At 34.9% G+C, this 26,706-nt stretch overlaps 1 protein-coding gene across 5 annotated transcripts in view; it reads left to right on the top strand.

Moving 5' to 3' along the window:
- Positions 1-26,706, top strand: part of CTTNBP2 (cortactin binding protein 2) — a 78,563-nt gene that overhangs the window by 2,041 nt on the left and 49,816 nt on the right. For 3 of the 5 annotated variants that reach the window (XM_072921605.1, XM_030257294.4, XM_072921608.1), the window contains exon 2: positions 10,088-10,195. In XM_072921605.1, coding sequence (XP_072777706.1) covers positions 10,133-10,195 — 63 coding nt within the window. In that variant the 5' untranslated portion in view covers positions 10,088-10,132. Of the gene's footprint in view, positions 1-9,636; positions 9,672-10,087; positions 10,196-26,635; positions 26,664-26,706 lie in introns of those variants that run through there. The other 2 variants (XM_072921612.1, XM_072921611.1) reach the window with 2 other exon arrangements.

Raw genomic sequence — 26,706 nt, forward strand, 5'->3', positions numbered from 1 at the left:
CTATCTATTAAAACTGATATAACCATGGTATAAATGAATATTAAGGTAGGAATTACTAAAAGCAAGCTTAAATACTTTAAAGCCCAGCTTTTCACCAAAATTATTTATACTAAATTCTTTAGTATATTCATAATAATACTACCTTAATTTACAGTTTTAACATATCAAACAAGTAGCCTGTAATCAAGTATCACTTCAATATTGCACTGTTAGGCAATGGAGCCACTCATGCAATTTGGTGTTCTCATTGTGAAAGGTAGGAGGGCTAGCTCTCCACTGCACACTCATTTTAAAATATGTTTTTAAAAGTGAAGAGATGCTAGGATGTAAACTGTGTGTTTCTCCCTAACAAAAATAATTGCTACTTGAGCAATAACAAGATATTTTAAAATTATTGCTTTCCTTTTTAATTTGCCTTCAGTCATTAATTTTCCTTTTATGTTTTTTCCTTACCAATATAAACATTTTATTGTTGGTGAATTTTACCTCTTGTACAGGAAAATAAAAATAAAACATCTGTGCAATGAAAATTTAAAAAATAATATGTTTATAATACTTAAATAATTATTTTGAAGAGTTAGTATGAATAGCTTTTATTTCCTCTCTTTAAAATGGAAATAGAAAATTATGAATTGGATAATCTTGCTTACTTTTTGGATGACTGTAATCATTCAGATGACTATTTTATAAGTCATACTAAACCTCAACTTATAACAAAATATTGTTTTCAGTACAGTTTTAGGTTAGGGTTTTTTGGGATTTAGTTTTGTTCTGTTTTATTTTTTTCTTCTTTTAGTCTCAGAATTCTGATTGCACAAATGGTGCAGTAAAAAGCTGTGAGCTTTTCCGGGCTTGTTCTGAAGAAACAGTATTTGTGTTGGTAACAATGTGTAAGTTTTATGCTGTAAGCAGAAGGTGTTTGGCACAGGACAGTACAATAGGGTTTCTTGATACTAAATACTGTTCTTGTGTATTGAAACACTATCAATAACATATCTGGAAAGTAAAGAGGCATTCTGCTCTTTTTAGAAGCACTGTAGAAAAGGAGGGGAAGTGCTTTAGATCCACCAGGGAATTTGACTGAAAAAGCCTAGACTGTTCTATAGTGTGTTACATTTAGGAGCAAAGTTGTTAATCTTGTTATTCTGAGTTTCCTAGAATAAAGCACAGCATTTGGTGAGCCCATCGCTTCTTTCCCACAAAATACTGGTATTTTTATGGTGGTAAGGATGACAGGCAAAAATGGCAGGGGAGTGGTTCTGGTCCTTTTTCATACCTGCTCAGCATGATTGCACTGAAGTCACTGAAATATTGTGTTGATGCAACTTGGACTAGAATTGAGAGAAAACATATGTGTGTGTTTTAAAACATCATGGAATGACTTCCATCTGCCTAATGTCTACCAATAATGATTATATAATAGCAAGAAATAATACAATTTGGCAGTCTTTTTGTTGAAACATTGAACATCAGCCTGCTGTGCAGAGAGGGTTGGCTTGTCACACACATTACCTTCAGTGTAGATTTAACAAAGCCTGTGAAAAGCCTGTTATATCAAACATGAATTCTGTTGAAATTATTCAGTAAAATTTTTGGATTTGATTTTGCTTGACCAGTGATCAAAAGCATAAATGTTATTTTCCCCTCAAAGACAGTGCCTTCTGCTGTCTGTAAAGCTGTATGTATAGTGGATATTGATAGAGTGGAATCTTGACTGCACTGAAGTGAGTAAGGATGTTGCTACAAAATTGCACTGAGAATGTGTGCATACCCCAGAGGATCACTCTGGGTTGCTGTGGGTCATGTAACAGTACAAAAAAGTTGCACTACATTGAAAACCATCAATACTAAAAAAAAAAAAATTAAAAATAAACTGAGTGAAATTCCATTATACTTTGTGGTGACATTGTGGGGTATTTTATGCCTAGCTTGGTGTATTCACTATTTATTGATCTGTAAGAATATTCGTAGTAGAACTGCCATTCTAGTCAAGATAGTGAAATGCTAAATTATGGCTTTATCTGAAAACTACTGCAAGTAGTAGAAAATGAGACCACAGCCTTGAAAAGCAAAGACTGTATCTCTTACAAGAGGTTACATCCTAAAAAATGATCCACTTACAAAAGGACCATTAGCAACCCTGTTTTCATCTAAATACAAGTTTTCAGTGTTGCATTATAATTCAGAGAAGTTATTTTCTTCTAGTCAGATGTGTGATGCCATTGTGTTTCAGCATATAGGTGACATGCAGAGACAGCACAGTTCTGTCTGTTCTAGTTCTCCTGCTTCTCTGTGGTAAGAGATTGGTCTTGATCCATCTTGCAGTGACACTTCAAACCTCCTTTCTTCCTCTCCTCCTCCTTCTCCAAGCTACAGCACTGCCTTTTCTATGCCTTCTACTCCACAACCTGCAGCACATCTTCTTTTCCTGTATTGTGAAGGTCCTTGGGGATGAGAAAAGAAAGCCACTGAATGCAGTCCACTTTGTATATGTTCCTTTTTCTTCCAAATGTGGACTGTCACACTGTCTGTCATTAGAGGTGAAGTGAATAGGTGAAAATTCTGAGCCAGATGTGTGAAAGTGACATGGGAGGTGTAAAGCTGATGGATGAAGTAAGTTTTGTTGTTTTCCCAACTGCTTTGACTTCATTTGTGTAAGCATTGTTTTGGCCTTGGAGGGGATATACCAAGACAGGAATAGAGATGGATATTGGGACAGGAAGGAAAGATCTCAGGAAGACAGCAGTTTGCAGTCTGGTTGTGCACCTACTCCTACCCAGGAAAAGGAACAATTGATTTTAAACACCTGTATAATCCTTGAACATATAAACCAGAAGCTGTCAAGTAGGCTTAGAGAAGATGTAGTGGTATGTACAAATGATACACAAGTCGAAGCTTTCTTGGGCATTGTGTTTTGGTTCTCTTATAGCACAAAGTAAGGTGTAAAATTCTGGAAAACAGAGATAGCTTCAACAGTGTGTACCCATATCTGTATTTAATCATATACTAATTGCCTTACAAGTGACTTATTTGAAAGCAACTTGCTGAACAGAAATGTCCCATTAAATCTAAGAATTTAAACATGACTATAGAAGATTTGTGGGCCTCAATCTTTATAGAAGCCTAACTTGCACTGAACTAAAAAATGGTGAAGTATCTTTGTGGTTTTAATAGATTGCAGAAATGTTTTAACAGCTATGACAATATCTGGGTATGTATAAAGGTCAATGTCTTAGTAACTTTGTAGGGGTTGGGGGCTGGTTGCTTGGGGGTTTTTTGTTGTTTCCAAAATAAATTTCTCAGCTTTGAGGTATATTTGTGGTTAATGTTGAAACTGTTAAAAGTTTTGCTGCTGGCTGAAGCCAAGAAAGCCCACAATAGCTAACCAAAACCTCCCCCGTACTGTTTAAAGAAAATCTTCTGATAAGCCCAGAAGGCTGGGGAGGTGTGCTTGAGGAGGGCAGAATAAGTGGGTAACTTTTTGTGGTGAACAATCCAATAAAAGTCATTGAGCTAATGGATGTTATAATTAAATGCATATACAGTACCCTCATGATCCCTTAGGTATGACTATGAAATTTTATGAGTCTTATTAGAATGTTAACATCAGATGATATTCTCTTCAGCAAAAAATTCCATATTAGTTGGGGAGCAAATTCAATGACATTGCTTTTCCTTAAAAGATAGTTCTCTGCTTTTATACCTGTTTCTGTTACTAAGAAAATTTTCTAAAGGTTATATCTTCTGAAGTTCATCTTGGATCTGGTGTGAAATGGACATGTATTTTTGCATGAGATAATTTCTGATGAAGCAGGGGATCACAGATTCTTACCTTAGTTTCAGACTAAAGAACAAGCCTTCCACAGGCAAGGCAATAAACTGTGGTTTTCCTTGAAGTATTCATGAATACTATGTGGATATTATAACTACTTCTTTTAGCAGTCTGTCTGTTGGCAGTTTTCTTTATTAGAAAAGGGCTATGATTCATTTTACCACATACCCACTTCCTTTTATAGTTAGTGGGGTGAAGTGGCTAGAAGGAATAACCTGTTTTAGGAACAGATTTGTGAACTTCACTGGTTTTGAGTCAAGTGATTTAGGCAGCTGGCTCTTGAAGGTGTGAGAAGAGGTGTGAATGGCTTCAAGACACATTTAGGTGTCTATGTGTATGCACAGTGTTTAATATCTTATTACAGTCAGTGGAGTCATGAGCAAATCATTCTGCTGGTGGTTAGCTGAATAGCTTTTTTGTTTGTTTGACTGGGCTGATTCTACTCCATTGAAAATAAAGGGACATCAGGTACCTGGCTTGCATAGCTGGTACCATTAGATAACTCACTTACATACAAGACACACACCTTTAGATTTTCACCTTTAGTGGCCCGTATGTGATACTCTGGGGCATCACAGCTTTACTTCTGCTACCAGTCCAGTTGGCATGGATGATTCTCTTAAGTTCTGTATCAAATCTGCCTGTCCCAGAAAAGCTGTCTCTGATTCTTGGGACATTTCAAATCATAATAAGTAGTTCTCTATAGGAAATTAAAGAGAATTAGTGAAAATAGGTATTTATGCTTGACCAGATGAGTTGTACCTGGGCAACATACTTGGTGTTGTAAAACATACAAACCGTGGTTGTGTTTCTCTGGTGCAGTTGTTTCATGGGTCTGGCAGATGTGGGGCCATCAATATATTTTGTGTAGCCTAAAAAGTAATAGCAAACCTCTTTAATTTTTAGAACCTTATCTGGGAAGTCTGCTATGTGAATCCTCAAGAGGATTGCTTGTGTATTGATGAGAACTCAAGCTAAAAAATGTAATAAATGTAGATATATACCTTTCCCTTCCCTTCTGAAAATACTACTCTTTTTACTTTTGACAGCTTTTCCCTATGTGTCCTTTTTGCACCGTTTTTATACTTCTCCCTGCCCCACTCCCGCCCTTCCGGCCCTCACTTATGCTCCACAGGTTTCTTCCCCCAAGTCCTGGATTATCACCCAGCTCCATCTTTTAAAAAGCTTTCTGAGCAAAAAGGAGCTTGTTTCCTATGGTCATTTATGATTAATTCACAGCTAATTTGTTTTTTACCTGTGTCATGTTTAGGGTAAGTAAAAAGTTGTGGCTTTTATACTTTGCTTGTCTCTTCTAGCTTCTGCTGAAGGCAGCAGAGTTTTTAACAGTGGTTGCAATAGCACAGTGAACAGCATTTTTAGTTCCTGAGGTTGCCAGTACTATCCACTGGGCTATGTAAGCAAAATCAAACTATTGCCACTACCAATCTCTCACAATTTTTTTTTTCTCTTGTTTTTTTTCTCTTGTTCAGAATTGATGGATTTTTCTTCATTTTGGCTTGGCAGAGCTTTTTTTCATCTTTAGCAATGCTGGTATAATTTTGCCTGTATGGTTTTTGTGATGCACATGCAGGTAGTTGGATGAGTTTTAGCTAATTAGCAGTTTGCTCTATTGTTGGTGCACTTGCTGCCAGGCAACATGCACCCCTTACAAAACTGATCTGGAAGAATAACGTGGAGTTTTGGAGACAGAGAGAACTGAAGTAGTGTTTTTAAGGTACTTTATTCTTACAGATCAAATAAACCAAACATTTTGAAATCTGAAAGAGGTAGAGGAAAAAGTTCTCTTGTGTTTTGGTTGTATATATGAAATATCTTCTAGGGCAACATATTCCCATATCTCTGTTATAAAACCAATACAATGGCTGGCTTGGTTACATAGTTGTTATGTTGGTGGTTAAATTTTTACAACCTGGCACTCTGCCACAGGTATTCCAGCCATACCTCAGATGACATATAACGCATGAGCTACTAATGCAGTCTTTATTTTCTGGAGATCTAAGACTTAGTGCTTCACTGGAAGAGCTTAAGAATTTTACTTTTCTAGATCTAACCAGCAGTTTTTTCTGTGACTTGGGCAAACAGTGCTCCATCTGACTAAAACTTGGGGCGAGCCTGCTGTGACTGATGTTTTGATCCCCAGAAGATGGCACAAAATGTTTAAGAGGGAGGATAGTTTTATTTCATCATATGCTTTATCTATTCAAGTCTTTAGGACATTTTTACAACTGTGCTTGAGACTATTTCAGATGTTTAAACTATGTCTTTTGGTGCAATTGTTGTACGTTGCAGCTCCATGAGTGCTGAGTCAGAGATTTGTATGGGGAGAAGACATAGTAGCATGTTCAGTGACTGCCATGCACACTCTTATGCTGTGTGAATGGATTCAATGTTGCTTATCCATAGTGAACCATTTGAAGATGACATTAAAGTACTGGAAAAAAGTAGTCATTTCAATTTCAGAATCTGTCAAATAAAGCTGGGGGTGGGGGGGAGGGGCGGCAAAAAGCCTCAGTGAGCATAAAATTATTCATAAACAAGACCAGGAAAATGATGGTCATCTCTTTTATCCTAAAAAGCACTTTTTCTTTCTATGTGTCTCTTCTGGTTGATTGTGGACAGTTTCATACTTTAAAATGCAAAGGCATCAAACAGAAGTAACTGACAATAAAGGTGGTGATTCTACACAAAATGTGTAATTGTGGAATGCTGTGGATGCTAAAATTACATAAAGATTCAAAAGCAAGGGGGCAGGTTCACAACAGATATGTCAGCTGAGAGCTGCTATATACAAAATGGCAATTTCTGGCTCAGAAGGTGAACAAGATGAAAATTGCTGGAGGTTGAGAGAGTATTTCTGGGCTTGTTTTGTATCATTATGGGCTTGTTTTGTTCTAGTCCTGATTTCAAGGCATCACTTATTGGCTGCTTTTGGAGACAAGATGCTTGGGTAAGTGGGTTTTTAGCCTCATGCTGGAGTTGTTTAGATATGAAGTGGTTTTGCTAGTTCTTATTTCATGTTTTTAAAATTAAAAATATAAAAAATAATTTTAGTATCTTGTTGGAATGTCTTTCGGTTAAAGTTTCTTTGTGTTTATGTATATCTAACCATAAATTACCAAGGAGCACACTTCACTGCTAGTTTTTCCTGTCTTTTGTTATGTTCTAGTTCAAGGTGTACACTTGAACAAAATTTATGTAATTGCTTAATTAGATGCTTAGTTAAAAATCTCATCACTGCATCACATATGTTGAAGGATGTCTCTGGTTTGTTAAGAATGTTTTCATCTATGTCTTAGGAAAGACTGCAGATATTAGATGTTTCACCTGTGATGGACAGTCTTTTGACAAAGATCTGCCTTTATATGTGTACTGTACTTTTGTGGATACCCCTCTACTACTTGCTTTCTATTTTTGGGAAAAAAAAAATCCCTGCATTAGTTTTCTATCTGAAAAATGGAGACTTTATTCTCTATTACAAAATAAGTTGTATGGAGAAACCAATTACTATCCTTGAAGAATTAGCTTTTGTGAAGTGGTTCACAGAAGAAGGATAGATAGATAAGTGGTCCATGTATCTGAATTAAATTTAGCAATTAGAAGGGCCAAGTGTGAAAACTGCTGCAGCCAGTAAGGTAAAATATACTCTACTGACACTGGATTACATGAGGAGCTGTATAAGTTTAGTGACCTTTCATTTTATATGGTCCTTTGATCAGTGAGCATTATATAGAATTGTGAGGAGCACTGTGAGAGGCTGCTGCAGCATATATTGGAAAAAAGACTTCAGAGAAACTGGTTGTTTCTCTTGATTCATTGGCATGGAGAGTAAGAGCTATTTTTTTTTTGATCGCAGGAACAGTTGACCCAGGCAGCAAAAATAGAAGATAACTGTTGTTCAGGCTAAAGTTCTGGTTAGAATGTATGGCCCCATCTTCAAAACAGTTATGCTTAATAGAAATAGGGAGACTGGAGCATTACTTATGAGGACAAACTAAAGGAATTTTTCAACCTTCAGAAGAGATGACTGAAAGAGGACCTCATCCATGTTTTTCAGTATCTGAAGGGAAGGTGCCAAGGGGATGGAGCCCAGGCTGAGCTGAGTGGTGCTGAACCAGTCATAGGAAGGCAATGGGCAGAACCTGATGCGCAGGAAGTTCCACCTGAATATGAGGAAGAGCTGCTTTACTGTGCTGTTGACTGAGCACTGGAACAGGTTTCCCAGAGAGGCTGTGGAGTCTCCCTCCCTGGAGATATCCAGGATCTGTCTGGACATAATCCTGTGCCATGTGCCCTGGGATGGCCCTGCTTGTGTAGGGAGGTCGGTCTGTATTACTCACCTACATGAGGGAGCTCAATCCAATATATATTGCATGTAAATAGCTAAAGCTTGGACACAGAGTTTTCACTTGCCATTTGTGCACCTCTGCGTGTTTTAATTGCAAAGTAAAAGTGTAACACAGTAATACTATCAGATCCAGCTTTTGGGTGTTTTAGATTTAGATCTAGATGGCCTTCTAGCCTGAGAGAAGAACAAGTGTTCTGCCATCCTCTAGCCTTGAAAAAGTAGAAATGGTACTTGCCTTAATTTTTATTGGATTTTTCTCTACTGAAGTTAAGTTCCTGAGTAGCTGAATGCTAAGATTGTATATGCTTTGGGGGAAATATAGTTTATCCAGATTTATTGCTCACTTTATTTGGCAACAGATTACTTCATACTGAAGCTTGGTGAGTGTTTGCTTTGTAGGGCTTTCTGGTAAACACATCTACATCATACCTAGGAGTCTAGTGTTTACCTGACAGGGAATAATAGCATATTGAAAATCAATCTGGGCAGCTGAATCTAGCACATGGAATAAAAATGGTTTTCTCTCCCTGAAAGTAATCCTCTTCTAAATTCATTAAGTGCCTACTTGTGTTAGTGTTGTGGATGGTGAAAAACAGATCTGTATTTATTTTATCTACCTTTGTGATTTTTTTGAATATTATAACCTTTCCCTCACCACACCTCCAAAATCAAGACTTCCAGCCTTGTAGTGTTTCCTCATATAGTACTTACTTATTTTCTCTTCATTCTTTTAGTTGACCAATTCTACACTTTTTAGATGAAGACTTTATGCAATACTTGAGATGTGGATTTACCAGGGGTTTATGTACCAGTAAAATGAGGTAGTACACCTGTAAGTGAAGAATTATGTACCAGCTTCCACATGAAATAGCTGTCTCTGCCACTTCTCTATCCTTTTTCCAGGTTATTGATGAAGAACTTGAGTAAGGCTGGTCCCATAGGCGCCCCCTGCTTACCTGTTTGCATCTTGGAGAGTGATTGTTACTTATGGTGTTTTGTTTTCTATCCATGAAGTGTCTTTTATTCCTATACATTTGGATAGGAGTTTCTGTATAATATTGGATACAGTACCTTGTCTAAAACTTCTGGAAAATTCAAATACATTAGTGTCCAGTGGATCCACTTTACCATATGCCTTTTGACATTGTTACAGAACTGTAGAAGTTTGTGAGGTGAATTTGGTTTTGCAGAATCTGTGCTGATATTCCCAGTATACACTGAGTATGTGCTCAATGATTTTGTTCATCAGTATAAACTTATTTTCCTGTCTTGCTCAGGGTGGCAGTCAGACCTACACCGTTCTTACTGACTGTGGAGTGGAAAGACACTGTTGCTAAGAACGTTAGTGCCTCTTAAACCAGAACTGTTCCCTCCAGCCAAACAAACGAGACTGCAAATAAAGCATGCACATAAGACTTAACGTCTTTTCACAAATTGTTCTTCAAAAGTTCCCATTCAGCCCAGTGTGTGGAGGTAAATTGGTAGGTGTTTGTACAGGTGCATTAGGTGTGCTGTGGTTAAGATATTTTCCCTTTCTTGCCTTCCTCCTGGTAGTGCTATTTTACATATATTCTATTGTTTCAGCCTCTGTGAAGCTGCACAAGACAACAAAGTCACAAAATTAGCTGCTTTACCATTTCACCTTTATCATTCACAAGACTTTGCAGGCCTGATCCCTTGCAACAATTTGAAACAATATAATATGGGAGGGCTTTAATTTCTTCACTTAAAAGAAAATAATCAGACTATTTGCTATTAATGTTGACTTTATATAGTACAAATAAAGACACCAACTTTTAACAACTATAGATGAATATTGACACATCTGTGTTTCAAAATTACAGTAACTATTGTAGCCAGTGTGCTCATCAGTGTTTTATTTCTTACAGACAAGAGAGTTTGATGTGGATAACCTGAGCAAGCCAGAGCTGCGAATGCTTTTGAGTGTAATGGAAGGAGAACTAGAAGCACGAGACCTGGTGATCGAAGCCTTGCGGGTAAGTTACTTGGTTGTTGTGATTTGCTTTTAGGCTTTTCTTGAAATTCTCTTTTGCCACTTCCTTTATACTGTACATAGAATATTGTTAGTGGAAGAGGAAATTGTGATTTTTAAAGTTTTGTTTGACTAAATCTCAGTAATCACAAAATATGTTCTTGTTTAGTTGTAGCCATTTGGTAATTCTATGTAATTTTTGTCTAAAACACCAACAAAATTTCAAGCAAATAAGTGAAAAACCTGTTATATTGTTTCCTCTTTAAATTATTTTACATTCTAAAGTCTGTTATTTATGAAAGAAAGGAATAACATCAAAGAAAAATTCAGTCCATTTGTAATTTGTTCTCGTGGGCTATATTTGGTCATACATTCTATTCAGTACTTTTATTTTCAGCGAGATGGAAGTAGGGACAAAATCACATGATCATATCCACTTAGGGAAATATTTTTGTGGATTGTTTGTTTGCCTTTTTTAATATAAGGTGAAATACAAGATCTATAATTGCAATTACAAGATATACGCTCTTAACAGCACTTGCAAGTATTTGGTTAGATTTTTACTGTTAGGCACATGTGAAGGTTAGTTTTCTGCTTCAGAAGATTGCAGTCTGAAAGGCAACTTAGTTTATTGGACATGTACAAACAAAACTACTTTAATTAAAATACGATTTTTTAATGACCATATTGATTTTAATGTTGATCTGGAACAAAATAAATTTAACAGAGCAGCCAAACAGACTGGAGATTTGAGGGAAAAACAGTATTCTATGGTTTAAAAGTATTTATAACTTCATGGTTGAATAAGGGGAAATTGTACTCTTCAAGGTATTGAAAGTATTGTAAAGCAAAATCTTAATGTAATAAAATACATCTAGTGCTAATTTTTAGTAGTTTGTATAATGATTATCAAGTAGTGTGGGAACATTTTCCACTTGAAATGTCACAGTAACAATTGTAAATGCATTTTTATTCAATTTTAAGTTGTTTTGTGATGTCTTCAGATCACCTGTTGCAAATAGAGCTTTCAAGTAGCTGTCATTGATGTACATGAATTAATAACTGAAGGCTTTGTAGGTATAAATCTCTCTTATAAAATGTAATTATCATTTTGTAATGACAATAAGACACTAGGAGCAATATTTTTTGTGGAGTATTACTGCACTTTAAAGTTATTTTGTGTTTGGGCTTCAGTTACAAACATATGCTGAAATGTACTGCCTTTTCATCTAGCTGTTTCACAATTTCATGGCTCATTTTCCTGGACTAGGAATTTTATTTTCCCTGTTTGCCAGTTAAAGTTTTGTAAAAGTGAAAATAGTGTGCACGGCACATCCAGAATCTCTTTTATTGTGTCTTCTAAATTTGAAGGAATGCAAATTAAATATTCAGTCAATTTTTTCTAGTAAATATTCAGGAACAAGCTACTACGCATATTAAAAAAGTATATCTTGAAACATATTTGGCATGATGCAAAATGGAGAAAAAAAGGGAAAAAAATAAAAATGCAGCAAGCATTTAATGATAGTAAACATTAAATATTCAGCATAAAGTAGTCCCAGGAGAACAAAAGTCTATATGAAATTCAGATGCACCTGCTGAAATAGCTATTATGTATACAGTGGGTTTTGATGATTAACACAGAAAAATATGAAAAGTAGCTCAATTTCACATTAAATGTTGAAAGTTGGGTGTTTTTTTTTTTGGTTTTTTTGTTTTTTTCCTGCATCTCAATTTCTAGTTTCTCTAAACAAAATCTGTGTGTAACTCAAATCTTCCTGGCAGCTTGCCCAGTTAGCAGTGCAAGTACTGGGAAACTTGGAAGCCACACCTGCTGAAGAACTGTAGGCTGATATGGTGAAGTATGATTCTTTTGGATCTTCTGGCATTTTAGTTGGGAAGCCACAAGTCAGCAGTATTAGCAGCTGGATTCTCCAAGCACCACACACACACACAAAAAAAACCTACTAGGTAGCCAAATATAAAAGTGTAAACCAAGAAAATTCCAGTGGAATTGTGTCAGATTTGGTACGTTGATTTGCTGCAACAAACATGTATACATAGTTTGCATATCCTTAAAGCAAGAAAGAATTTGTTTTCATAAAGGGAAAAGACTAACATTATTTCAAAAAGAGATGGTGCTCATTTCAAAATTAGGAAAAGTTTGTGAGTGTGTTTTTGTGTGTTGAAGGAGTTGGTTTGTTGTGGGGTTTCTGTAATCCTAGTAGTTCAGGGCTGTTTCAAAGCCCAGTTTCTATAATAGATCAGAGGCTGATAAATTCCAACACTATATTAGAAAAACGTGTATTTTTCCTTTCCTCTTAAGTGAAAAGCAAGCAGTTTGAGATTATATGAAGAAATCTTGCTAAATTAAGTGGTCATCCTGGGAGTTACTATGGGGAAGGAAAATAAGTTTACTAACTAAAGTATTGATTTTTTATTAAGGTAATGGAATTTGTGCCACATGATAAATTAGAAAGAATCAAATCCAGTATAACAACTGACGCTTTTTATTGTGCCTTTTATTCATCATGTGCTGTAAGAGTTTCCATTGCGTTTTATGTAAATTTTAGATGCCTTGAAGATCACTTATGAAACAAAAACAAAACTTCAAGAAGAAATTTGTAAGAAATACGCAGATGTCATCTGTTTACTTCCACATTTCCACAATACATTGTTGTTCCTTTATAATATGCACAACTGATTCCTGTGTGAAATAGTTACAGTAATATCAATCAGGGCAATTTAAGTTGCTGGGCTGGACTTTAGGTTAAGGGCTGGACAAGTTCAGCCCTTTGAAAACCAACAGACTTCGTGAAAAAGTAGACCTTTGTGATGCTTAGAGTCAAATTTCCAGGTTTATTCTCCAAGTCCTAAGTTAATTTACTGTGGAGAAGAGCATCAGGATTCACCTCAAAGGATCTTTGTGTAAATCTTTCTGATTAGTGCTCTGATTTTGTAGAACCACTACACCAAGTGATTAACAAGATTTTTCTTTTTTTGAATCTGTAGTTTCTGTATTTTAGTAGCTTCTTGATTATGGTTGTGCTGCAATTAAAAATAGATTCAGATTAACATTTAAAGCATGAAAATTATTCAATTAATGAGAAATAACTTGCTGATTAATTGCCATTGAGTGTCCATATAGTTAAAAACGGAGGGAGACTTAACTATAGCTGCTGCCTCCATCTGTCTCAATTATCCAAATAAACTGTCTGCCAGTAATAAGGGGATCATTTATTCCTAATGTGCAGGTAATGTGGCCATATTATCGAAGCACAGGTCTGGCCTCCCACAACTGTGATCTCAGACACAGTGTTCATTTGTTGTTTTTTTTTTTTTTTTTTCCCAGAAAAAAAAGTGGTTGCTGTCACTTTATTTTCTAGAGGATTTTTTGACCCTCATATGAAGAATTGATGTGATAATAATAGCTATCAAGGATAGAATTGTAAATACTACATACTGATTTTTGTGATAATTATCTCATAAGGTTATTTTGTAGGTTATTTTTAATCTAAATCATTTAATCATTTGTAGGTTATTTTTAATTAAAATTTTAAATCCCTATTCTGATGGGATTTCTGTTTATTGTAAAAATATGTTTATTTGCTTATGTAGATTTCCTTAGGTGGTAAACGGTAAATTGAAAATGTGTGCTTGCTTCTATGGTATATAATATTTATATGAACAAAAAAAGGCAAATTCTTACCATACTAGATTTTTTAATATACCACATTGCATGGATTTAGAACAACTTTATTTGATTGTTGAGACAAAACACTAGTGAATTTAATGAATTTAAATGTCTAAAAGAACTGCCAATACCAACAGTGGATATATTTTTGGTTAATTAAAATTGACTACAGTATTACTGAGCTTTTTTCAGAGCTTAAATCACTGCTGTAGAAGCTAGTTCTGGCTGAATTTTATCTCCTTTAATCTAAGCATTTTGACGAGTGTGCAGCTTAATCAATGGAGCTACAAATAAATCATAGTTTCTGTATTATGTCCAAGTAGAAATTAATGTAAGATAATTCGTGACTTACCCTAGTAAAAGAGTATGAGTTCTTGAAGTATTTCATAATGAAACTACAAATATTATTGTAATGAAAAAGGTAGATCAAAAGACAGAAATTAATGCGTCCTGTAACAATACCTCATACTTACATTCAAGTATAGTGACCCATTCTATTAGCTTCATTTAAAAATCTTACAGTCTAAAAATGCAAGATTTAAAAATAAGGATAAACAGCTTTTAAGAGAGTATAGTGATTATTGTGTAGATTTGCACAATGTTTCTTTGACATAGCTAATGCATAGTATGTTGAATGCCAGTTTTCAGATTCCAGCTCTCCTGTTAAACATTTTAGAATTACTGGGATATCGGTATTCAATTGCATGAGAAATTCAATATTTTAACACAAGTCTTCCCAAAGAGAAGATCACAGAAGGCTCACTTGTTTTAGAATTATGATAGTTTTTCAGAAATTCTGGATAGTTTATAAGATATTGGAGTTCATAATAAAGGACATTTTTTACATATCTGTTATAAGTGTGTGAATGAACTGCTTGAGTGGACCTGCCTTAACATTCTGATTAGGAACATGCTTTTGAAGAAACTGTTCCCTTTGTCTCCACCTAACTTTGCTTTGATTTGCCTCACAGACTACTCTTGGACTGAGTCAGCTGAACTGACAGCAGCTAGTCCTAAGACTTCTTTTTTCTTCCAAAAAGCAGGACCACAGGCACATGGAGTCTTTTTCTTCCCAAAGGAGTGATTGCATATTTTGCTTAAGCTAGTTTGCTTTCAAGGCCTGAGCTGTGCACTGTGGAAGGCTTTTATTAGTAAACTTGTCTTTAAATTTTGACCCACAATGATTAAACACTGAACAATATAGTTTTATTTTAATCTCATTGAAAACATGAACTATTTTTATGATAATTGGCAATAGTAGGTGTATTTCTATACCACTTCTGCAACTTAGTAAGCAAATGTATAACTCAAACAATATTTAAGACACCCTGAGTTTATCATAGTTCGTCACAAAAGTATACTGTATAATTATGTTAGATTTTTGGTGGGTAATTGGGAATGATACTGGAATTTCTTTGCAAAATGTGTGGCCTTTCATGCTCAGGTGCATTTTCAATAATACATAGGCTGTTCCTTGGGGAAAAAAGTAATTGCAAGGAGAGATGTAGATCCTTGCAAGCTGTACTTGCCTACTTTGACCTGTATCCTTACCAGTGAGTCCTGTCTAGCTAAAGGGCTTCCTTCAGTTGGCCAAGAAAGACTTTTGCCTACTGTAGGCTGAGACTTTGGGTTTAAAAAATGTGATTTATAAGTTAGAGTTTCCATATTCTTTTAATGTTATTTGTTGTCTTTTGCATCTTGTCATGGGGTGATACTTGGTTTTGCCTGTACCCTGAAAATTACACGTTAAAATAGAGTTATTACCAACACAATAACCGTCGATTGTGTATAAATAAAGCTTTTTATCTTGAACTACTGCACAAAGTCAGCAAGAATTGTACTGCAAAACTTAGGACTTCTAGAATCAATTTTGGGGTTAGAAGGGAAGAAATCTGGGAGATATCAGGAAAAAATGGAATGCATCCTTATAATTTAGTTGCTCTCAAATTGACTGATAGGGAGAAAAATTACACATATATTAAGTCTAATCTGTCTACAAATACTATGAATTATAGACCCTTACCTGCAGTAATTGTTCTCAGTTGGGAATCTAAAATGAAAATTTGAATTTCTTCTATGCTTATGAATCTTGTGAATCCAGAATGGAGTAACAATACACAAAAGGTGGCTTTGGAGGTTTCTGGCAGCCACTAAGGCAGCCTGTTTTGTAGCCAGGCATCTTGGAAAAATGATAACTCTGTAGAAGGAGGAGCAGAAGATGTTAAGCTGTGTGTAACAGAAGGTTATTGTTGTAGACAGTATGATGGTAGTTTTTGGTCTTGGTAGCAGAAGCGACCCATGAAATAGAAGTCGGATAATGCCTTATTTACATTGTCATTTTTGCATATTGTAATTTCTTTGCATTAAAATTAATTTGTAATACGGTTTTGAGTGCTAAGAATATGCAGATTGTCCTTGCTTATCTCTGCATATTATGTCTTTGCCCATCTGTTAACTACTTTTGATTTATTGAATTTAATGATGGTTATGTATGCATTTTCTATTCTCTTAAATACAGTTTGTCTTTACCTGTCCAATGTGTCTGGTCATGCTTAGAATTTTCACTTCCCTAATAAGAGTTTAGTGTACTTTTCTGGATGGTTTTTTCGAGTTTCCCAAAACTAGAAAAATTTCACTATTGCAAGCTATTTAAAATTGATTTCAAGGAAATTATGAAATAGAGATAAACCACAGATAAGTCATTGGATGAAATTATTTTTTATAGCATTATAACTGTTTCTACATCTGTTCATTTCAAGTTTTAGAGTAATGAAGCATGCTCTTTGAACCTAATTGAAAAGGTGTTGTTTATTACAGCCTTAATGTTAAGATTTTGATTTGCCCCTATTTGATCATGGTTTATATCTTCTGCTAGTTTATATTGTGTTATATTTACTTATATTCGTTTTTTGGGGTTTTTTTTTGTTTTTTTTTTGTAATAGCAATTATGTAAGTGTACACTTTATTATGAATGGGGTCAAGTCTCACTTTTTCCAAAAGATGTTTGGCTTGTGTCAGCAGAAATCCCTGGACTAAGTAACTTTGGTCTGAGTGATCCTGGTATTTTGACACATATAAAGGCCACTTCTGGAATTTATTGACAAAATAAGTTTTCAGACGTTTTAAATCACTTATTGTGGTAGTTATTTGCTGTTTACCAAAGGATGTCATGAAGCTTTTCCTAAACCATCTTAAATCAGTCCTATATCTGTGTTGCTTCACTAAGCTTAAGCTTCACTGCTCAGGTGAATACCTTTATTCTCTCCTAAAACTGAAGTATGGAACTATGAGGCTTGTTTTCTAGTGTGAAAACTCTGCGGCCTTGCAATGCAAACAATCTCTTCACTCTTTATTCCAGACTGTTAAATTAATCATAGTCTCCTTTTGTTTTTCACATAAGATCTAAATATTTTTATTGTTGACAGGCATGATACTACCAATTTACCAGAAAGTATTCTGCCGATTTTTTATTTGGATAATTGTTTTGCCTTTCCCACTTGATTTCTTCTACCCTTGTTTGATCTTTCTGCATAATATAAAATAAACTTGTGGGTAGAGATAGATGCATACATTATTTGTAATGATAATAAAATAATACAATGTCATGTTAATCTGTTTATCCATTTCTATGATCTTTGTGAATTATACAAATATGACTTATTTTAAATGCTTTATCTGTTTGCCATCATTACACACATTGCTGACAATGAAAAATATAACTGGGTCATCTGTTATCCGTGTTATGTTACTCAAAATTTTCCACTTTTTTAGTTCAGGGAACATATTTCCCCTATGCCAATAAATGGTACAGGTAATTTCGGTGATAGCAATGCTCAAATGCAACTGAATACATAACTTTTTTCCTTGGTTTGTGTGTCTCTTCATTTAGTGTTGCTGAAGAAGAAATGTATAAGGTTTGTTCTTGGCTCTTGCAAAAAAATATGGTAATAACCTGTAAAAAATAATTGTGACTAAGACAAGAGATTTGATTGCAGTGCTTTTCAACACCTTTGAAAATACACAGCTTTGATTACCTTTGTTGTGCTTGGGTGTATATGTTCCCAGTCATTTCTCCCTCATACTCCATTTAGATGCTGTTCTGACTGGTGGACAGGTCCTTCCACCTGCTGCTCTCGCAGAGAGAGGCATCTGTCTTAGAAGCTCTGTCAGTGTAGTAATATACTTACCACTAGGTCTCTAACCACAGACAGAGTTCCATTTTTATTAATAAATGAAAAATTTGAGAAAATAGAGCAACAGTGATTATACTGAATTAGCACTGAGGGAGCAAAGTAAAATTTTAGGTACATATGCGAAGATATAAGCTGTTAAATGAACATTTAAAAATTGCTAATGTAATGGTATAAAAGGAGTTCTAGCTGAAAAATTGCTTTAAAGTTTTAACAAACAGCATAAAATCCAAAATGTAAAATTCAGTGGTTTTTACTTTTGAACATTCCTTTCTATCAACCAAAATAATTTAATAAAATGTGTTTGCTCATTCATCCTCTTTGCTATGGGTAGTATCAATAATTGAATTCTTCTTGGAGGCAAATACATATTGCTCTCACAATTTACCTTCCAGTGAATATTAAAAATAATTTGAAAACATGTAATTCTCATAATCTACCTCAGATAAATCTATAATGTGAATAGAAGAGACTACTTCAGTTGAAAGGGATATGAACAATGATCATCTACTCCAGCTGCTTAACTCACTTCAGTGCTGGCCAAAAGATAAAGTGTGCTTTCAAGGGCATTGTTCAAATGCCTCTCAAACACTGGCAGGCTTGCGGCATTGATCACCTCTCTAGGAAGCCTCTACCAGCATTTCAACATCTTAGTAAATAAATGCTGCCTAATGTCTAGTCTGAACCTCTCCTGATGCAACTTCAAACCATTCCTGTGTATCCTCTAACTGGATCTCAGGGAGAGAGAGTAGCCCCTCCCTCCCCTCTTCCCCTCCTGGGGAAGCTGTACAGAGCAATGAGGTCACTCCTCAGTCTCCTTTTCTCCAGATTTGATAAGCCCAGAGTCCTTGCCCCCCCTCACAGGACATTCCTTTCAGCCCTTTCACCCGCTTTGTTGCCCTCTGCATGCATTCACTCACCTTCACATCCTTCTGAAACTGCAGAGCCCAGAACTGCACACAGCACTCCCAGAGAGGCTGCTCCAAAGCTAAATAGAGTGGGATAATCACCCCTTTTGCCCAGCTGGGCTGATGCTGTGTGTGACCACCCCAGGATGGGGTTTGCCCTCTTGGCTGCCCAGGCACACAGAGCTGGCTCACACTGATCCTGCTGGCAGCCAGCCCCTCAGATCCCTCTGCAGGGCTGCTCATGTCCTCAAGAGTGTCAACAGCTTTTCCCATTTTGGTGCAATCAGCAGCTTTGTTAATAATGCATTTGACTCCTACATCCAGATCACTGCTGAGTATGTGGAAGAGAACTGTCCCTAGGATTGAATCCTGAGGAACACTGCTAATGACAGTCACCAGCCAGATGTAGCCCATTCACTACAAGCCCTATTCACTACAAGCCTTCAGCCAGTTCTTCAGTCAATACACTCTGAACCTGCTCATTCCATAGGGTTCTGGAGAACTTTCCCAGAAGGATGCTGTGAGGAACAGTATCAAAAACCTTACTAAAATCCAGAAAAACTACATCTACTGCCTTCCCTTCAGCCATGAGGGGTTGACTTTACACAGAAAGATATTGAACTAGTTAAACAGCCCTTTCCCTTTGTGTAACCTTGATTCTGCCTGATGGTGACATTGTAAATACATAACTTGCATACTTTTAAATTAAAATACATAAAGCTTGGTAATAGTTTAATTGCCATGCAGTAATGTGGGATGGTATCTCAACTGAGATTTTGATAGCTTGAAAATATGAACATCTAAATATTCAAACAGAAACACAGATTGAATTAGTAAAAGTTTTGTTGTTGTGTCTTTACTATGTTTTGTTATTGAGCTGAAGAAGCTTTGTTTTTAACTGCTAAGCATGAAGGTTAAAGTGCTCTATTTTGGTTAAAGATGAAGTCAGATTTCCTTCAGCACTGCAGAAGAATTTCTGACAGATTTCCATGAATTTTAACTATAAATTTGAACATGCAAAAAAGGTCTAGATGACAAATGGTTATTTAAAGTAACCAGAGAGCTCAAGTCTCTTCTATCAGCTGACACTCATTACCAGTATGAAAATCTGTATTATTTTCAGAAATAAATGTCTTGGCGGTTAGATAATCAGATCATCAAAAAGTGATATTTCCTGACAAAATATTGGCCTATAATTTTCAAATGTTTAAGCACCAGACAACAAAGCTGTCATAAAAAAGGTCTAGTGAAATCTTTATATGGAATATCTAGATGGCTCTTCTCAATCAAAACCATATGTTGTTTCATGACTTGAACTCTTTCTTCTTCCTCATTTAGAAACTTAGTGCAAGGCTTGAATTTTACCTTTTACATTGTGTGAAGTGAAGAATATTTTATATTCACCACACTGTTTTTTTTCTTGTTGGGACTGATCTTTAGTAACCAATCTTAGCCTTGTAACACGGCTTTTCCTTTTGAAATCTGCAACCTCAAAATAGTGAGTTTTCATTACTCTAAAGAAGAAAATTAATAATTAAGAATTGGAAGCATATGTCTGTCTGTCCTGAGTGTCTGTACACTTCCTTTTCTGGAGGTTTTTTTCTCAAGTAACAGGGAGAAAAAGAAGGAGGTTGTGCTACTTATCAATATTGTGGTAATAATAATCTGGTGCCATTGGATGATACTCTCCTTTTATGGAGTTAGACCCCTAAGAAAATTCAGGCTTGATCATTACCTTGGTGGTATAATTCTACTTTGGTGCTTGTCAGGATTGTTTAAATGTTACTTAAATGTTTGTCCTTCTGTACACAGAGATCTAAGTTAATTTTTTGGCATTTTGTGCTTTTATCAAATATGCTTTTTAAAGCTGAGAAAAGAAAATTATACAGCTTTTTGCAAAGCACTATAATATTTGGATACTTGCCTGAAATAGAGAAACTACTAAGGATACTGTGAATAGCCTTGTAAAACAACACACAATGGTTTTTTTATTCAGAGCTGTCTTTTTACCTTGAAAAATGTTTTTTAAAAGCTTGGATTTAAAGCTATGTGATTCTGAGAGACAAGGATACTTTGCAAATTATAACTTTTTTAAAAGTTTGGTGTGTTGTTTTAAATGAGAGAATAATGCGGTTTTGCATATTACTTTCATGCTTTGGATATTATCCCAAGTTTCATGCTTGGGATAACTTTTATAGGAAAACTTTATGCAGTCTCATGCAGTTTACTGTAATGTAACAAATTTCATTTATGTATTTGCATGCCTTATGACTGTTATGAGACAGATAAGTTTGAATGCTTTTTATGAGTATTTGTGTCTCACATTAAAAATTACTGAGTATGTTTTCTTTCCTATTAGTACCTCTACCAAATTACTTGACTTCTTTAATGGTCCTGTTCAGTCATCCATAAAGTGCATGTCTTTATAGTACAGAACAAATATGTAGGTCTGTCAGAGCATAATTAACCTATATGCTGGTTTTGTTTAACTTGATGATTGTATCCTCCAATTTTGCAATTCTACTATTTTCACTCTTTTTAAACTAGTGGCCTGTTATGATCATCAGTTTTGTCCAGGCAATTTCTATTTTTCTATCCTTAAAATGGACAGACAAGGTTTTGTCTTATCCTACTTGATATTTAACATGGAAACAAACACTTGTAGTGTATTGGTAAAGTATTTTTCGTATAGTATGGAGTTCAGTAAATTTTAACTCTCATGTAGATTTTGCAGGGGCATGTACTGTCACTGTCACTTTTAGACTGCAGTTAAAACTGTAAGGAGAAATTAAGCATCACATGTTCATTGACAGAAGCCATGCTGCAAGATACCATTTCCTCAGTCACTGATGTTTACATTTCCATTTTAAGTTTTTGCTATATAAATTTATATGGAATTAGCATCTTAGGATACTTTGAAAACATTAATTTACATCTGCATTAAAAAAAAAAGGCAACTAAAAAAAAAACTAACAAGGACGCCAGACTCAACTGTGTATGAAAATTAATAGCCTATTTAAAGACTCATTCTTAACTCATTGTAGAAAGGCATGATATCCTCCAGTCTTTGTATTTTGCAGGTGGATCTTAAAGTACTGTTTTTATTGTGAGTATATACTCATTGATAATTCCCTTTTGTTTAATTGAATAGCTACAAAAAAATCACTTGAAGAAACTATATAATTTCACTGAAGAAAATTTATAAGTGTGTTATCTTTCAGACATCTTCCTCTTTTAAAAAACTCAGTTACCCTTGTAGTTTTATTTAGAATTAAGGGCTCACCCTCATCTTTAACATAATATATAAAATAAGCTTTTACTTCCTCCTCTTCTGTACTGGTTAGTTTTAGGAAAATTTTTACCACTCCCTAATTCATATGTCAAGAGAAAATATTAATATGAGCCTGTCAACATCTGTTGAAACAATTATCATAAATGTAGAAAAGGAAATTAATCAGAGCAACAAATGGTCTTGAAAGGAAGGAAATTTTGTTTAAGGGTTCTGGGGCATCTTTAATACAGTTCCATTGTTCCCCAGCAGTGTAGGACATGCAGTCCTATTTTTGATGTTTATCATCAGTTGCATGGAAGATTTGGACTTGCTGAGCTCTCTTAATTTGGCAGATAAATTAAGAAGAAACTCTGAGATACATAGGGGGAAAGATACTGTATTAATCTTAAAAAGTTCTGTTGCTTATGTGAATTATGTTGCTAATTATGAAAACTTATTTCAATGAATGTGTGCAACTAATATCAACATAAATTATTAGGGCTATAAAACTAATAATGTAGCTTATGTGATTATTTTTTTCATTATTTGATGCATTTCTTACATACATTAATTGATCACATTTCTTTTTCCTATCTTTATTGTTTTAGCTGTAAGTAAGAGCAGTACTATTTGAAGACCTCCTTGCCCCCTTACATTCTTGTTTCAATAACAGGGGGAAGAGACTGATTATACTTCATAATTCTCAGTTTGGTTACTGAAAATAAATTTTTGTTTTCTTCTGAAGTGGAATGCAAGAAACAAATAGTTACAGACCACTTCTTATATTTTTATTTTGCTCTCTCCCTGCACACCCCACTGCCCATCTTCTTTTGCCAGTAGATAAATTGGATCAGTGACTGCAAAAAGGTCAGGTTAAGATGTGAAAATTTCCATGACGTACCTTGCAGATAATTTGAGGTAACTTGAAAAAGGTTGGTGTAGGATGAATGAGGTGTCTTGCTGTATGTAGTAAGAGACAGGCTCCCTGAGAGAGTCATAAAAGAAGCAGTTTATCTTAACAGCCCTTCAGATTATTGTTAGCTACAGACTTAGGAGAGAAAACTTGAGAATAAACCTTCCCTTTCTATTGTATAGAAGCATAATCCCTAGCGACTTTTTAGTACTGATTTTTTATTTTTGAAAATATCCTGGACTTAAAGTTCTGTTTCCCAGGTCATAAAAAGTATTGTCTTGATCCAAAACAAGACACAAGACTTGTTCTACCATTATTAGATTTTTTTTTTCCTTCCTCTGAGAACTCATTTTTGTCATTTGTTACTTGACAAGATTACCATCATCTGTAAACTTAAATAAATAAATAAATAAATAAATAAATAAATAAATAAATACATGACAGTCCTAGAAGAAATCACTAATTATGCAGTAATGTAGGTATTGGCACCTGGAGAGATTATTCAGTCCAATCTTCTTAAAGCAGGAGTAAGGTCAAACATGGATTGAGTTGCAGTTGGCTTTATCCAATCTATTTTAGGAAATCTTCCAATGATAGAAGTTACCTGTTTTCCCTGGGCAACATGTTTTGGTGTTTAGCTGCTCTCAGTGAAAATAATTTGTGATCAACTCAAAATTTCCTCATTAGATCGTGGGACAAGCGCCACTCATCCTGTCAGCCTACAGACCTCAAGCACTTTTCTTCCTGATTGTCTCTCTCTGACACTGAAAAGTCCGATTTCTACTAAGCTCTTCCTTGAAGAGAAGCTGTGTTTTACCTTTTGATCGTTTTTGAAATTATCAAAATGAAAACATTGAAGCTATTTTTCAGACTATTTTTTTGGTAGTCCATCCTTGATCTAACATAATGTTACGGATCAGCAATAAAAAAACGTAGAAGTTTACTTTTTTAAAAATAGTAGCTTTATTTTAGTCTCCCTGTTTAATGTTTCAGATCTTGTGTAAAGATTTAAAAGTTCTATATAAATGTGGTGTTCATACTGACTGAATTAAAAAGCTGTTGTAAGTTTTATCTTTTGCTCTATTGCCATAGTGAATTTCATGCATTAACTCTTTAAAGGGTTTTTTTCTTTAGTTTTATATATTTAGTTTTGATTTGTGTGTGCCTTCTGTGACTTTTCATTAGTAGTTACCTGTTAGGGGGGTTTAGCTCAAATCTTAAGTCATGATTTTGCGTACCACCGACATAGGCTGAAAAAGGTATAATTTCCCATAGACATCTTTTTATACTTCTAAATACTTCCAGTCTCAGTCCTTCGATTAAAAGGTTCATTGTTTATCAAATGAGTATGTGCAGAAAACTGAAGCTGATGGTTTATAAATTCATGTAGCACCTTTCACAATACAGTAGTCCTGATGACCTCCTATAGTGGGTGCATATTCTATTTTTGAAAATGTTGTGCTTGAAAATTATTTCAGTTAAATATTCACAAATAAATAGTTTAAATGTTATTTTCTCTATATATTGCTGCACAATTTAAGTTATATGTGAGACACTGCTAATGCTGCTTTAACGCAACCACCAAATTACACAGACTTTTTTAAAAGGAGTATGATTTTAGATTGTGTATTTCACAGATAATTACTTTCCTGAAAAACAGATATTATGATATTGCTACTAGCTCTTATGACTTGAAATTCAGTAAAGAAAGACAATATAAGAGAAAAAATTCTGATTTTAAAATTTCTATTTCTCCCTTTTGATATGAAGAGAAATGTTAAATGTTAATTCACTTTAGTGAATTGCAAAGGGACAGAAGTATTATTTAGAGGCTAGAGAAATCCTGTAAAAAACCTCAAGCCTAGTTTGTCTTTCTGTCACTTTGTGCCTAAATTTTGGGAAAAGGCTTATCATTTCCCTTCTACTAAGTTTCTGCTGTGTCTTTTATTCTAGTACCTTCTTTTTAAATCATGTATTTTCTTCCCTTGAAATAATCCAATTATTGTGTTTTATATATATAGTCCTTGTATAAAGACCTAGAAATATTTGTTTTAATATACATTTCATTCCCCTTTGAGTTGGAAACATCTTTAGATGTCTTTGCTGACCATAGTTTGAGAGTTGCCAGTCTGTTTTCCCTTGTGCTTGACCTTATGCAGTTATGGCTTCAGCCATTCTGTCATCCCAAGCCATGTGCTGTTTGAGACTTACTGGTTTTTCCACAGTTTTTACCTTCTGCATTTTCCTATAGCCACTTATTTCTGGTTTTGATTTTCATTCAGATGGAGGGCATCCCTACTATATAGTTTCATCCTCTTCTTGATTAATGAATCTGAACCCCAGTCATCTTGCCGTTTTGGCAGGTGCACACTGAGTCTTTTTGCCCTGCTCTATTAATTGCTGTGCATGTTAGAAAACATTTCAAAGAATATATTCATATCACATGCATTTAGTAGTTCCAAGAGGATAGCTGGTCATGGGTCATAGAAAAAAATAGAAAATGCACATTATTTTACTGGTTGGCAACCTGTTTCTATAAAGGCACAGGTTATGCCTTTGCCTCTAAAGTCAGTTAATCATCTTGGCTTTTTCTTTGGATTTAATAATGAGGGCTCTTGGTGGTCTTGTTTTTGGACTTACAGCAGACCTGCTACATCTGTTTTTTCATTTACTTTGACGACTCACTTTATATAAACTAAGTGGATTTTAAGTTGTTGATAATTTATATATGGACTGTGCATTCCTCTCTATTTAAATTTCTGACCTGCTAGGATTTATCATCTACCTTGGCTGATTAGCAATGTAATCCATTTATGGTAAGGCTTTTCATTTTGATGATTTCCTTTCCATGAAGGTTGAATTCCTAAGCTACATACTGTCCTGTAACTTCATCTTATAGAAACACAAATTACAAATACAGCCCCTCTTCCCAGTCCTGTAATGTTGCCTTTGGAACTAACTTTTTTATTTTATAAGTTATAAATTAAGGGATTAAAATACTAGAAAGATTAGACTAATTGGGGTTACTTGCAAGGCACTTTATAAAAAACTATTAGGGTCTACCTATTATTTTTATCTCTTCAAACAGTCACTACCTGACTTTGTAAGCCAAACTAGGTCTGAGTGAATTCTGTCAGTTTTTTCTGAAGTTTCGTTCCAAAGACTTGGTCTTTTTAATAAAGATGTTCTACTTATACTATCACAATAAAAAACAAACTAGTAGTATTTGAAGCATCAGAATATGTAGGCACACTTGTTTCTTTTCCAGACAAATTCTAATTTATGAGAATATTTCAATTTTGTCGACAATATATAGAAAAAGGTTGGGCATTCACTAAGGTATGTAATTTGTAGTTAAGTCTTTAAGGGTTTTTTCTAACATAGTTCTTATATTCCCCTTTGTTTTCTCATGCCCTGAAATGTGTGTTATCATTCATGAACTTTTCATATTAAAATTTTAACTTCAAGCTTTCCAAATGATGTGCTAACCCATTGGGTAAGTATTTGGTCTCTTTCTCCTCTTTGTAGCTCAGACTGGT

This window comes from Taeniopygia guttata, chromosome 1A (genome assembly GCF_048771995.1).
Source record: "Taeniopygia guttata chromosome 1A, bTaeGut7.mat, whole genome shotgun sequence".
Classification (NCBI taxonomy): domain Eukaryota; kingdom Metazoa; phylum Chordata; class Aves; order Passeriformes; family Estrildidae; genus Taeniopygia; species Taeniopygia guttata.